At 50.9% G+C, this 15,010-nt stretch overlaps 1 protein-coding gene across 2 annotated transcripts in view; it reads left to right on the forward strand.

Annotated features, from left to right (window-relative positions):
* The window catches only part of CYFIP2 (cytoplasmic FMR1 interacting protein 2), a 57,049-nt gene continuing 42,039 nt past the window's right edge, over window positions 1-15,010 (forward strand). Inside the window, exons 1-8 of one of the 2 annotated variants that reach the window (XM_030503912.1) lie at window positions 1-167; window positions 6,846-6,986; window positions 9,012-9,101; window positions 9,182-9,259; window positions 12,074-12,175; window positions 13,135-13,316; window positions 13,624-13,720; window positions 14,405-14,533. In XM_030503912.1, coding sequence (XP_030359772.1) covers window positions 6,870-6,986; window positions 9,012-9,101; window positions 9,182-9,259; window positions 12,074-12,175; window positions 13,135-13,316; window positions 13,624-13,720; window positions 14,405-14,533 — 795 coding nt within the window. In that variant the 5' untranslated portion in view covers window positions 1-167; window positions 6,846-6,869. The remainder of the gene's footprint in view (window positions 168-6,845; window positions 6,987-9,011; window positions 9,102-9,181; window positions 9,260-12,073; window positions 12,176-13,134; window positions 13,317-13,623; window positions 13,721-14,404; window positions 14,534-15,010) is intronic. The other variant, XM_030503913.1, reaches the window with a different exon arrangement.

The following is a 15,010-nucleotide window of genomic DNA, read 5'->3' on the forward strand; positions in this document are numbered from 1 at the left end:
GGGGGAGGAGCCGCCTTCCCGCGGCGGGGGCCGGGGCTCCCCCCGCCGCCGTGCGGAGGGGCCGGCGGAGAGCCGCGGAAGTGCACTTGCTGCAGCCATTTCCTGCTCTTTGTGCGGGCGGCGCGGAGCATCCCGCGGCGCGGAGCATCGCACCCGCGGAGCGCCAGGTGAGCGGCGGGGGCTGCGCGGGGGCTGCGCGGGGGCTGCGCGGCCTCACCCGCTCCCATTCACCCGCCCGCCCTCCTCCTCCGGGGCTGCGCGGGGGCTGCGCCCGCCGCCGCTCCCGGTACCCTGCGGCCTCGCCGGGCGGGCTCAGCGCGGGGCAGCGGCGGGGCAGGTGCGGGAGCAGGAGGCCCGTGCGGGCCGGGATGTGCGGGGATGTATCCCACAATGCTTAGAGCTACCTGCAGCGTTCAGCCTCCCCGCAGCCGCTGCAAGGCGCCGGGGGGGGGGGGGGTGCGTGGAAATAGCGCAAATCTCCCTCTTCTTCTCCGCATCCCGGCTCCGCGCACCCAGGTCGGGGGGGAAGGGGCCGAGCCCCGGTGCCTGAGGGCCCCGCAGGCCCCTCCGCGGGCGGCAGCGCTGGGTCGCGGCGATGCCTGGCGCAGGGAGAAAGGGTGATGGAGGGGATGGAGGAGGTTGAAGGTGGCCCCGGCGGGGGCTACAGCCAGCGCCTGCATCACCCGTGGCGTGGAAAAATGGTGTCCCTGGGGGAGGATGGGGAAGGAGGAAGCAGCGGGGTCTGAGCCAGGGTCGGGAGCGAGGGGCTGGAGCTGCGCCCGCAGGGTCGTGCTTTGGCGTCGGTTGGAGGCGGCGAAACCTTCCCCTTCCAAAGCCGGCAGCTCCCCGTGCGTGGGGCCGGCAGGAGCGAGGTGCGGCCCGGGCAGCGCGGCTTTGTATAGAACTTCCCACCCGAGGACGCTGGGAATGCGCCGTGCCAGCCGCATCCCACCTGGGGAGGGAGGGATGGATGCGTTCTGCAGGGAATCTCCGCGGGTTGGAAGGACCGGGAGGGAATGAGCAGAAGAACAAGAGGCACACGCTAAAACCTGCCTGCGTGCTCAGGGTTGTTTTGGAGAAGGGGGAAGGGTGACGGTTGTGTGCGCTGTCAGAGGACGCTGCCAGCAGCAGAGCTTGTCCCCTTCGCCATCTGCCGCTTTCCACGGGGGGTTCCTGGCCGGAGGGGGGGGTTGGATCACAGAGATCTCGAAGAATTCGGCCGAGTCGCTAAACCCGCCCGCATCCCTCCTGCCCTGCGCTGACACCGAAAGGAAACGCACCCTTGTGTTTTGCATGATGACAGTTGTCTGGGGTTAGTCACTGGGGGGTGACTAGCCCGGTGTTTTGGTGTCTGTCACAGCCATATCATTCTAGGGTAATTCCCTGCAAAGGATAGTTCTTTTCTCTGTACAGTTGTTATTAATGAAGCCTGAGGAATATGGAAATATCTTCCATTTTCTGACCGGGGTCTCTTGAGCAATGCTCATTTCACGATAATAATTTTATTAACAAACAATCATCATCTTTGCATGAAAAATAGGAAGATTGGTTCTGGAAGATAAATAATTTACAATGCTATCCTGTATGATTTGATTTCCCAAGAAGCGCTGTAACTGTCAGCAGTGGGCTTGCTTTGTAAACTTGCTCTAAATTTCTCAACTGTATTGGAAATGTAGCTATGTATACGTGCCTCCTTCCTGACCTTCTTTCTTCGACACCAGAAAAAAAAATGATGAAGTTATTCTAAAAAGAATAAATTCCAAAATAATTGTGTTGCTGAGAAACAAGCAGCATAAATGCTTGGAACTCGGCCCTAATGGAATGAGAGAAAACGCAGAGTGGAGATACAGAAGAATGGCTCCAGGAGTCATGCAGTTTGCCTTCCTTTTTTAATGGGAAGGGTAATTTCATGGTTATTAACATCTGTGTCTGCGTAGGGCAGGAGGCCGGCTCTGCCAGCCTCCCTCATCCTTGGCTGTGTTTATTTGCTCCTGCAGAGAACCTCCTGACTGTCATGGTGGTTGAAATTACAAGTAATTCTTACAGCGTGAGAGAAGGGGTTGGTGACATGCATCCTAAAACACAGGGGACTTTAATCCCATGCGTTTTAGGGAAGGGTCAAACTAAACTTTTGCATGCTGATGTTATTCTTCTTGACTTAAAATATGTTAGTGGCCAGGAGCATTTATCTTCCTCTTGTGAGGCAGTGGGTACCAGAAACACTCTGCTTTATGCACCCAAGACATCAGTCTGCTGGAGTACTCATTGGGCCAGATGCTTCCTGACCAAGTTAGATGCTATTTTGGAGTAAGAGGGAGAAACATTATCACAGGGTGAAAACAAATTAAGTGACGTTCCCAGGTTACCCAGGGATTGGAGAAGAATCCAAGATCCTCGGGAGGTGACCAGCAGCAGTTTGTCCTTCTCTACGTTGCCATCTGCCCAGCAAAAGTAATTTTGCTGCTTGCAGGGCTTGGACCCTGTCTTACTGCCAACCTCCTGGGCAATTCCCATTTTCCCTTGCCTCCGTTCCTGCTCTTGGTAGCTGCTGCAGCTCCAGTGTGGATGTCTGCTGTAGGAGCAGGCGAGCTGACAACCGAAAGAGCCTGGGCCACTTCCCCAGAGCTCTCAGCTTCGAAGCCGGGCACACATGCATGCAACATACTCATCATTACCCTGCTTTTAAAAGTCTTGCTTTGTTCCCCCAAGCTGCTCTAACAATAAAGTCGTCTTTGTTCCTCTCGCTGCAGAGAGGATGATGTGGCACTGATACTTCTGGGCAAGCATTTTGATGGGGAAGGTAGGACCTGCCCTGCAAGTTCAGACATCTGGGATGTCCACCCTCAGTCTTTCTCAAAGCATTCCTACACCATCTGTTAAATCTGCCCTCCAGGCTGCTGCCACAACAGAGTCACTGTGTTGGGAACTCTTAATTTCAGTCTTGGGGTGGTGGGGCCATGCGCTGTGCATGGACTCCACGTGGCCAGATCCTTGTAGTATCTGGAAGCCCCAGTGCCTCTGTGTGACCATTTGGCTTTAGAAGGTCTAAGAGATGGCCAGAGGGGTTGTGATGGAAACATGGGATGGAGAGGGGAAGTTTTTGCAACAGATGGGCAGAAAGTGTGGGCAGCACTGCACTGGAGCAGCAACTGTCAGCAGAATCAGTCTGGTGGTGCATCCCTTCCCGGGGCTCCCCTGGAGTGGGGTTGCCTTCTGCCAGGTTCATGTCCAGTTTTACCAAAACATGTAGGACCAAAGAGACTTCAGCCTCTCTGACCAGTGGCAGGATATGGAGAGAACAGTAGTTTTGTGAGACGGCTCAGAGCAGCCTGTGTGGCTGTGTTTGAGGCTGCTCAGGCGGGGTATGCTTCCTGTGTGCATGTGTCACAGCAGCAGAAAAGCCCCGTCCCTGGGCAGGCTGCTCATGGGTGGTAAGCCCCCAGCCCCACGGCCACGTGCACTGAAGTGCTGTTGGCAAACCACCACCACCGAATCATAGAATCAATGAGGTTGGAAAAGACCTTTAAGATGGGCTGACTCTCCTCTTCCCAGCACAGCCACCGGTGCCCTGAGGCCCAGGTGGTGGATGGTGGTTAAGGCTTAATGAGGACTTTCTGATGAGTATCCCTAGGGATCCCCATTCTCCCTGGGCTGGAGCCACTTGGTCGCTGCCCTCCTCATTGCTGGACTGAGGGGATGAAGCTGGGTTTGCTGGGGCAGCCCCAGCATGTGTGTGTTAGAAACCTTTCTGCAGGAAGGTGAGGCAGCAGGACTTCCCCTTTCAGCTTTCTCGGGCAGCCCCTGTGGTGGGGAGATACCATGAAACACCCCATGATCTGGGCCAAGCAATTACTGATGCCTTCAGAGCCTTACCCAGCCTTTTTGCCAGTGCACACTCCATCTAACTTCTAGGTGCTCATGACTGGCAGTGGACCCCAACCAAAAGCAGGGCTCCCACCAGCCCTACAGCCACCCCAAAGAGCAGGGGAAGGGCCTTGGCAGCTTGGGGATTGCTTGAAGCTGTTCCTCTGTGGATGGTCTGGGGTGATCATCAAGGTCTGCTGGCCCTGGACCAGTAGCCCCTCCATCACACGCTCCAGCTGTGAGTTTGCTGTCTGTTGCACTGTGCTACATGCGTGAGTAGGGGAGGTCCTTGCAGACCATGCTCTTCCCTGTCGCCTCTGTTGGTTTAGCTGTTGGGCTTAAGAAAGCATAGAATGGAAATTAAGAGTCCCCATCAAGATTCATCTATTAAACCCTCAAAGTCCATGTAATTTTTCCATCCATATCCAGATTCCTGCACTTTGCTCCACCATGGCAAAGCTCGGGGTGGGCTGGTAGCAAATTGCACCGATCGCTCACTGTGGTTTGACACTTCCTTTCCTGTTGATGTATTTCTACACTCTGCCTCTCTTCCTCTGTCTGAGTGCAAGAGCTTTAGGGCAGGGACTGGCTTAGTCTCGCAGGTTTGTGGACTGCCCAGCACAGCAGGACCCTGACGCCCTACTTGGGACTGTATCTCCTGGTGTGGCCCAAACAGCAGCAATAACTTTGTCCCTTGAGTTGCTGAGCTCTTTGGGAGTCACAGGGTTATTGGGTTATTGGAGAAGCATCTTTGATTACAGCAAACACCTTGTACAAGTGGCTTTAGAATTAGATCTATAGAAAAATGAGAAATGATCCCAAATAACCAGCCACATCCCTCAAAGCTGTAAAATGGAAGGGTTTTGCTTTCCCAAGCCTGAAGTACGTAATGACACATGCGTGAGTACCAGGGGTGTTGTTCTGGGAACCCAGAGGCGAGTCTTGATGCACTGGAGGATGGTGGTGGAGAGCGGTGGGCAGCAGAGGAGATCCATGGGGCTGGACCTGTTGAGCCACCAGCCTCGTGCAGAGCAGCACACGGTGCTCACAGGCAGGGAGGAAGCTGCTTCTGCCTATGGGGTGCCAGGATGTAATGCCTGGTTTTGACGGTTGCTACAATTTGTAACAGGAAACCGTTTTAACAAAGAGGGATGATGGAGGAAACAGAAATTTGAGCGTGTAGGGAAAGGGCTGCTTCATATTTATTTTTCCCAGGCACTTACTTCATGGTGCTTCGGCTGCAAGTAAAACCGAACCTGTTTCTCAGCTGCCTGGTACCTTGGGGAGGCATTTGCGGAGGTGGAATGGCTTTCACCAAGCTCATACATATTCTTGCAGTCCATGTGTGCAGGCAGAAATGATGTCAAGAGGCACAGCAGCAGATTCATCCCAACGTGAAGCTACCCCCGGACTGCATACAGTGTGCATCCCCCTTGGCCGTGGTCCTGCCTGGGTGAATGTGTGTCTGTCTATGGATGTCCTGAAGCCATTGTCCTTCCATGCTCCCAGTGAGGCAAATGAAAAGCAAATTTATATTCTTGGAAACAGTGACTCAACTGAAAAAAGAAAGAGGACCTAAGGGATTCGTAGCAGATAATGGGCTGAATATGAGCACCTACAGAGATGATGTTGTGACCAAAGGAACTGGTGTGATTGTATGCAAGGAGGGAGGTTACACTGCTGTTTTATCTGGTCCTTGTGCAGACACCACTGGAGCCTTGTGTCCTGCTATGGTGTCTGCACTTCAGCAAAAAAGCTGCAAAATGGGATCAAGCTTAGAGAAAAGCCAAAGAGATGATTAAAGGATTGGAAAATATGTTCTGTAACAAGACAGGCAAAGGGCTCAGCCTGCTTGTCTGAGCCGAAGTGCAGGTTGCAGGGTGTTTTATTGAAACGTGTGAGTATCTTGATGGGAACTTTGATAACAGAGAGCTCCACCGTCTTGCAGATTACAGTGATAAAACTCTGATGGCTCGCATTTGAAACTAGACAGGCTCCCAGTGGGGAAAAAGCACTGAAGGGGAGGATGATTTGTTAATTGAGCAACATGACAATATTTAAAGCGTTTTCTGTCTGCAGACATGTAAATGCAGTGGGGTGTTTTTCTAGGAGACCTAAGCTCTAGGTCAGCCACAGCTATTGCACATGGATTAGGTATTAACTGGGGAAGCCCTGTGACTGTGGTTATACAAGCGCTCGGCCTGGGTGACAGCAGCCCCATGCTTGTACACTTCCAGCAAAGGTGAATGGCAGAGGCGATAAGGACATAGAGGTTTGGTTCCCATTAGGTAGCCTGCCAGGGGTAAGTGCCAGCGAGCTTTCAGAAACATTTCCCTTTGCTTTTTATTTCATGTGCAAATGGCATTGTTGGCAGGCCAGGACTGGGCAGGGGACGCCGCCTGTGAACTAGAAGCAAGGAAATTCTCTTTAACAACAACAACAACTTCTTTTTCTGCTGCTTGCAGTGCCACAGCCTGCCTGTGCAGCACTCCATCCTTTCCGGTTCACCTTTGAGAATGCAGTTTGTTGTTTTCAGTTTCCAGCGCCGTTCATGTGTGTGAGAAGAGCATGTGAGTGTCAGCATCAGTCATACTTCTTTAATTGTGCTGCTTTGAGAGGTATTTTTGACACCAGTTTGTATTCTGGAGCGCATGCTTTCACTTGGGGCTGCTAAAGCTGCACGGCAGCACCTAGCAGTTCTCTGTCTTAAACAGTTTTGCATAGAGTTAGTAGAGAAGGGCATGGATGGGTAGTTGTGTTCCTCTTATTCTGCATTCCTCTTCTGCTGTTGAATCATGGAAGGAGAGATGGCATAGAGATGTAGGTTAAATACACAAGAAAAGGAAAACGAGATAAACCGGGATCATATCTCCTGCAGTGCCAGCCAGTTGTGGTTCTGGTTTTGTCCTTTGGCACTTTCCCACTCAGTCTTCTTGCTGCTGGCTGTCTGTCTATCACCCTCTGTTTTCCTTTGGATTTAGCGTGGAAACTGAACATCCAGAACCATGACCACTCACGTCACGCTAGAGGATGCCTTGTCCAATGTGGACTTACTGGAGGAGCTGCCTCTGCCAGACCAGCAGCCATGCATCGAACCGCCTCCATCCTCCATTATGTACCAGGTACCTTCACCTCCGGATGTGGTGGGGCAGGGAGGGTTGTTCTTTAGCTCACAAAAAGCACAGGGACACATGGTGCTGTGAGAACTAGCCGAAAACATCCTGAGTTCAGCGTGTTTAAGGAAATGTTCAGAACAGATCTAGCCACAAATCTGTTCCCAAAGGCTTTAAAAAAGGAAAGCACTAGGGATTGGTGAAAAGGATCTTTTAAGGCTGAGCAAGACATAGGGAAGTTAAAAATGAGGACCAGAGTGCTTGAATGGGTAGGAAGCAGGAGATAAGATTTGTGATAACAGCAGAAAGTTCTCAGCGATGTTTTATTGTGCACATAGTTCTGTGCTTCCTTTTTATGCCATGCACATATCTAAGGTCAGAATCAACGTGCTGCCTGACTTTGGCTGGCCTTTGCCGTTAGCACAGCTGGAGCTGCTGGTCCGGGAAGTTGGTGGCATGCAAGGGAGGGCGGTCACTAGAACCACTTCTCTGCCTTGAACCACCACAGATTTAGCTGCAGCTGCACTGACCAAGCAAAGCTTGGCATGAGCCCAGGGCAAGGCTCAACCTCCTGCTTTCAGATCCACAGCAGGATGCCTCGGCTGCTTGGCCACCACACCCTGCCCTATAGCACACACCCAGGGTTAAATATAATATGGGGTTACTTTCTCCATCCTGCCACTCCGGAATTCATGGACTTGCCCATGGCAGTGTATAAATACACCCGCACAGTGATTGCAGTGCTGTGTACACAGGAGTCTGAAATTACAGTATCTCTTTCAGCAGGTCAGACTGCAGGCTCGTTCAATAGTGTTAGTATCTCTGTGGGTTATCAGACCCAAAGGCAGTTCTGGGCCACCCAAATTTCATCTCTCCCTGGGAAATCTTGATATTTTTTACTTATCTCTTCTCTCAATAAATATTTAGTCTGTGCTGGCTTGTGTCCTGTGAGGGGCTCAGGGTCAGGTCTTATTGCACAGCCTCCTCTCAGGACCATGAGTGTGTGCACACAGCTGGGGCTAAAAACCTCCTCTAAACTGGATCTTGAAGTAGTGGCCAGGCCTATTTCCTCATCTTATTCAGTTTGTATGTAGCCCTCTGGGGCTTGCTGGCCAGAAATGCATATGGAGCCTCAGCTTTTATTGTCACATAGTTATATGTGATGTCCTGGAGGCACTAAGAAGAGTAGTCCTGTGGCCATGGGTCTGTGCTCCCGGTTTTCCTACTCAGGAAATCAGTTATCAAGGTGAGTGTGGTCGCTGCAGTGCTACTGTCATTGCAAGGAGCAGCTCTGAGTGCTTGGGACTCTGCCCTCTAGCAGATATCACCAGCCAGCCCTCGCAGAGGAAAGTGCATGTGTGCAGAGCATACCCTGCTTGTTCATACCCTGCCTTGCTCTGCACTTTCTTGCTCCCCTGCCCTGACCTGAGTAGTAGCTCAGCTTCCAAAATAGATATTTGTCCCAAAGCATCTGCTTGCAAGAGCAGCACTAGCACTGATAACAACACCTGGATGAGTGCTGACTTTCATATTTATGTTTTCCAGACATCCCACTCCCTGCCCTTTCTGTGTGTTTATTCTTTACAATTCCTGCTGACAGGATGTGGTCTTTCCCTAGCAGCCAGAGCACAAATGGAAATTAATGAGGATGCTTCTATCTTTGAGTTACCAAGCTAAAATCCTTGGAACAATTGCTGTATGTTTGCTCTCTGGTGTGGCTGCAAGTCCCTGCAGCTGATCCCCATCTGAGTTTGGTTTAATTTTACAAGGGTTTGTCAGTCTTGATTGTCACATTTCCACACACAGAATCTGCAGGATTTCCTCTAATGAATATGTGTGATTCAGAACCATCTCAGGCTGCGTGTATGAATCTACTTCAGACCTAGAGGTGCAGCACCTCAAATTGCCCATAAGCTGCTCCCATGCCCCAGGAGCTCTGTTGATTCCTTTTGCCAGCAAATCCCAAGATGGACTATATTAGATGAGCAAACAACCAGCTGTATGTTAATCTGTCTCTCTCCCTTCCACCCACAGGCTAACTTTGACACAAACTTTGAAGACAGAAATGCCTTTGTGACCGGCATTGCCAGGTACATCGAGCAGGCGACGGTGCACTCCAGCATGGTGAGTCCCCCAGGCACTGCCCCAGCGATGCTGAGCCTTTAGTGTGTGCCCTGCCCCAGCAACACCTCTCTGTCTTTCAGAATGAAATGCTGGAAGAAGGCCATGAGTACGCTGTGATGCTTTACACATGGAGGAGCTGCTCACGAGCCATCCCGCAGGTACTCAAGCCCTTTCCCAGGCAGGGATGTTCCAGAGCACCTCATTGGTTTTGTCCTTAGTGTGGGTTAGTTTGGGCTGGAGACAGAGCAAAAGAGCAGAGATTGAAGCAAATAGAGATGCTGAAATGAGAAAACACTGACTCTTCAGATTGTTTTCTCCCCACAAGAGTCTCAACCACTGATCTAGCAGCTGGTAACCATTTCAGGAGCAGATCTGTGCTGCTGGCCTAGCAAAGGGTGTTGTTCTGCACCCTCAGATATAGATGAGGCTTCATCCCTGACCCCTCCTAACAGTGCCTCTCAGCTCACTCACAGTCACCACAGCCCAACTGTCTCTATAAACATTTCCTGGTTTCATGAGCCCCTCCCCTGCTCCCCAAAGCAGCCACATCTGAAGTTATTTCAATCCCCACAGTACCAGCTTGTTTGTCCTACAGCTGCCAACAGGACTCAGCTGAGCACAGCTCTGGTCCAGAGCTGAGGATAGTGCTGTGTTTTGTCACTTGGGTCTTTATCCACTTCTCTGTCTGGAGAATGGGTAGCCTTTGCTTTAATTAAAGCAGTGTGGTTATTTCATTCCTGATGCACCACTTGAATATTTTTCTCTCTTGAGTTGTGGGGAAATGGAGTTTACTTCAGAAAAAGGCAGTTAGTTTTTGGAAGTTGAGAGTAAAATCACCCGATCTGGTTTATATCATACTCTACTGATACCATTGTGTGGTATCAGGAACTTCAGTTAAAAATAGCCCCAGTACCGAGTGGGACTCTTGTATTGTGCGAAGAAGGGAGCCCAGGCAGCCTGGGATGAAAACAGCGGGTCCTCTCGACATGTGGCAGACTCAGGCTCTCCCTGACTTGCACAGAGCAGATTAGGCAGCTGGGGCAGGTTTCAGCATCCCGGACTGCTGCCCTCAGGCTGGGGTGCTCTCTCTCCTCCCACAGGAGCCCCAGAGTTGTAGGTGTTGTGTGAGGATGTATGAAGGAGCAGCTTGATTTGCCAGAAACCTTTCCCCAAATGCCCTTTTTTGGTGGCGATACACCTGAGGATCCTGATTTCCCCCCAGTTTTGATCATTCTCCATCTCTGCTGCTAGTTCTGCTTCAACTGTTTTCTAGTCCTTCTCTCTCCAACCTGAATTTTGGTGGCTTCATCCTGCAGACACCTACAGACATGAGTAAGGTTGCCCACATGGTGATTCAGACTCCAGCTCGGAGCTTGTCTTCCGCAGTGTGAACACGTGCTGGATCACTGCAAAAACACCGACTGACAGTGCGCTGGGGTGGGTGCAGTGCACTTCCATTAACCCTGCAGATAAAAGGGTTTGCAGCGCTTCTGTGGAGCCAGGAACAAATATTTCCACTTGGCTGGCAATGCTCATGTTTGTGATTCCCCAGGAAAGGTCAAACCTCCGTTCCCCTCGGGTTATACTCTGCTGATGGTCTCGTGAGACCCAGCCATGGGGAAGTTTCCGCTGCTGATTGAATATTTGCTTCTCTCCCATTTATATTTGATGTTGTGCTGCTGCTGCCTCTCTGGCTGTGATAACAGAAGGCAGGCTGTGGCTGAGCTGATGGCAAGACAATGCTAGAGATAACCTGGTTTAGTGTCCTCCCATCCCCATCACCCCCATGATATTCGTGCCTTTCTGTGCACAGCTTGTGGGATCCCTGCTCCCTACCCCATTCTCCCCAATGGGGCTCTAGACAGTGCCACATGTGACAGAGGAGCAGACAACACCATGGTATAGGGTTCAATTACAGAGTCACTAGATTTGATCTTGCACTTTGCCATGGGGCACATGGCTGCAGCCGGGGGTCCTGTTCCCAGCCCCAAAGCTTGGCTGCTCAGTCATGTACCTCCCTGTGCCACTTCAGAAAACTGTGGTTTTAGAGGTGAAGACCAGAGCCTACACCTAAATATGGACGACTCCTCCCTACCATGAGCTGCATCCTCGTGGCCATCAATATTGCCTGGCTGCAGTATGAAACACCAGGGCAGGGATATTAGATTCCCCACTACAGAGAGGGCAAAGCTAGTTTCGCATCTTCCCACATGTAAAGCCAGCTGAGTTGTCTGCTCTTGCTCTATGCATCAGCTGCTGGGATACTAAATTTGTGCCAGAGCTGTCAGCTCCTTCACAGCCTTGTGTCAGCAACAGCTGGAAACAAAACCAGAGGAGGACAGAAAGATGCATTGCCCTGGGCAGCTGGGGTTTTCCCTGAAAGTTTGGCAATGACTCCAAGGAACTCTTTGGAAATGAGATGGATGACAACTGAGTAACTCCTTAAATTTAGCTTCCTAGGATGTCAGTGAATGTGACTCACTTCATTGCTGGTAGGCACGTACAAGCCCAAGTTGCTGGTCAGCAACAGAAGCAAAATTATCCCAGGGAGGCTATAGCAGAGCCATAGCCTGGTGCCTCGTGTGTCCATGGGACTTTGCAACACAAAGTCTCAACTAACATTATAATATAACACTCCCACGTTGTGTAGCAAGTCCAGACTCCATGTTCCATGTGTTCTACCCTAGACAAATGTATTTAGAAAACTTTTGTTTCTCAGAGTCAGGATTGAGGCTGTTTATAATAGATGGAGAGAATTTCACATCTGAGAAATAGCCCCTTCTGCTGTCACCTAACTGTTTGGAAATGAGATGGATGACAACTTGCCCCAAGAAAAAGCTCCCTCTCACATCCCTCCATTGTCCTCAGATGGGACAGGATTCATTCTGAAACAAGAAGATGGTGGCTGCTGCAGTCCACAGGTGTGTTAGAAACTCTGATGCTGAGAAGGATGTTTTGTCTTTGCAACACAGGTGAAGTGCAATGAACAGCCAAACCGAGTGGAGATTTATGAGAAGACGGTGGAAGTCCTGGAGCCAGAAGTCACCAAGCTCATGAAGTTCATGTATTTTCAAGTAAGTGGTGAAGTAGAGAGGCACCTTGCCTGCCAGGCCAGCTTGGAGAGGGCCCAAGCGCCCTGATAAGTCTCTTCCTTGCAGCCACCAACAAATACCTGAGACTTGTCTAAGGGAAAACCTGTGTCCCCCTTGCTCAGCCCTAAAATCTTGTATATGAGTTGGGAATGAACACATACCCTGCAGTTCATGGAGGACCAGAGTCCCCACTATGTGGAGCTAATGGGTGGCACAGGCTCCTGTTTTTCCAGTGTGCTGGCTGTTGGATGTGAAGAGCTGTTTCTCCACCAGCGCCAGCACAGCTCGCTCTTCTGCTCCTCCCTCTGAAGCAAAGCCAGGAAGAGCTGAGGGCTGGTGGTGCTGCTAGTGCCTGGGGTGGGTGGGATGCAGCCATGCAGCTGGACACCCTCCTGCTGTGGCAGCAGGAACAGGGATGTGCTCACAGCCCCCTGGACTCGGGGGGCAGCCAAAGAGCACCAGAACTTAAATTTAGCAGTTGCTACACTTGAGGCACTTGACAAAATAATGCTTAGATCTCTACAGAGCAATGACCACGTGGCAAATGCTGAGCTGCTGTAGGCTCCAGGGACCTTTCTCTATCACCTCTTGTGTTTATAGCTGGCTGCAGCTGGGTTTCACCACCCTTTTTAGGTTATATGTCTTGCAAGGTCTTTATGCCCCTCCTAAAAACCTGAAGCCTGATTTTGCAGAACACGCCACACTCAAGGCGGGCACAAATAGAGGGTTTGAGCCACCTTCTCCCCTCCAGCACTCAGGATGTTTATCTGCAGTGATTTTTTACGCTGCTTCATTCCATGGTGGAGCCTCCATCCCCAGCAGAAAATGCTTTTGTTAAAGGAAGGAGGTGGTGGGTGGGTGAAAGGGGGTCCTAGTGGTGGTGCAATGACCATGGGATGGCAAAGCCACTGCTGGGATGACGCTGTTCCGCTGCCTTCCAGCGCAAGGCTATCGAGCGGTTCTGCAGCGAGGTGAAGCGCCTGTGCCATGCTGAGCGGAGGAAGGACTTTGTATCTGAGGCCTATCTCCTCACGCTGGGCAAGTTCATTAACATGTTCGCTGTCCTGGATGAGCTGAAGAACATGAAGTGCAGCGTCAAAAATGATCATTCTGCCTACAAAAGGTGAGAAGGGGTGAAGCAGCAGGAACGGGGACAGCAGTGTGCCTGGTCTGCCCAGCAGTGAGGGCAGGTGGACATCAGAAGGCTGGAGGCTGGGTTTCTGTGCTGTTGTAGGCTCTTTTTGAGAGTTTAGGCAAATCTCTGAGCCCTGCAGTGTTTCGGTTCCCTCTTGGTAAAACAAGGAGGGCACAGCTGTACTGCAGGGGGTCCGAGGCTGCTGCATTGCAGCTGCAGGTCAAACAGGGAAGATGGATGGTGAGTCTCACAGTGGGTTAGTGATCCTCAGTGACCTTGGATTTCTCCCTTCCAGAGCTGCCCAGTTCCTGCGGAAGATGGCAGACCCCCAGTCTATCCAGGAGTCCCAGAACCTCTCCATGTTCCTGGCAAACCACAACCGCATCACACAGGCAGGTCCCTTTTCTCTGAACCACTTAACATTTCTGTGAGTAGAGAGAGGCAGTGATTGTGCCAAAGTTGACAGCACTCCAGACCAGAATTTGGCCATAGCTGTTGGGTCATTGCCACTGTTGGTGGCTCTGTTGGTCTTTTGGTCAGGCTGTGTAACTCTAGCAATATCTCCTTCTCATGGTTCATCCCGAGTGGTTTTGAAGGTCTCTGTGACAACACAAAGATGATCTACAAGATGTAAGAAGAGCTTCTGAAGGGGAAGTTTCTGCCAGAACTTCTTCCCATTTTCCTCAGGAAATCCATCCAGTCCGTGTCTGCAACTGCATGGGAATTGCAGATCAGCCCTTTGGCCCTCCACACTGCACAGGCTCTATAGCTTCTGCTAATTAGCTACTGCACAAAGGCAGGAGAGAGTCAGAAAGTCTCTGAGGCATCTTTCTTTACATCTCACTGTCTGCTCTTTGGCTGTTGTGATCAGTCTGAAGGGGAAATGTCCTGCAGAAGGCAGGTTGTTCCTTACATGTGGTACCATGAGGTCAATCTTCTGTTGGTAACTTAAAAAACCCACAGAGATAAGGTTTGAAGAAACCTTTTGTCATTCCACTCAATCCTTCAAATACTTTTCTCCCCTGGTTTCTGCTGTTCTGTCCATGTGGATAATGTGGCCCCTGTTGATGTTTCAGTGTCTGCACCAGCAACTAGAGGTCATCCCTGGCTATGAGGAACTGCTGGCTGATATTGTCAACATCTGTGTGGATTACTATGAAAACAAGATGTATCTCACTCCCAGTGAGAAACACATGCTCTTAAAGGTGAGGTTCAGCCGTGCTTAAGGGGCTGGGTGCTTGCATAGTTCCACTTCTGTTTTAGTAAAATGAAATTCCCTTCAGGACAATGTTTCTCTTATTTTGTTTTTCTTTTTACTTCTTGCTCCTTTGGGTTTACACACATCCCTTCTCTGCAGAGCCTGCGTCCTCTGGACACACGAGTTGCTATGAGATAGAAAGGCCATATGCATGCAGCAGCAAAGCCACCTTCCTCCTCTTCCTATTTCCCTTCTGATCTCTGTTACTTTGTGTCTTCTGCTGTGATACCTCAATCCTCCCATATTCACCTCTTCTTTGTACCTGAACACACTGGATGTGGCCATGGGTTGGAGATGTCCCACTCCTGTGCTCTCATGTGGAACCTCTGTTGGGCAGTGCCATGAGCTGCCTCTGTTCCTGCTGAACTTGGACATTCTCCCATCATTTCTTTGCTGTCTTTTCTGGCCTTCTCCCATATTCCCA

The sequence above is a fragment of the Strigops habroptila genome, chromosome 12 (assembly GCF_004027225.2).
Source record: "Strigops habroptila isolate Jane chromosome 12, bStrHab1.2.pri, whole genome shotgun sequence".
Classification (NCBI taxonomy): Eukaryota; Metazoa; Chordata; class Aves; order Psittaciformes; family Psittacidae; genus Strigops; species Strigops habroptila.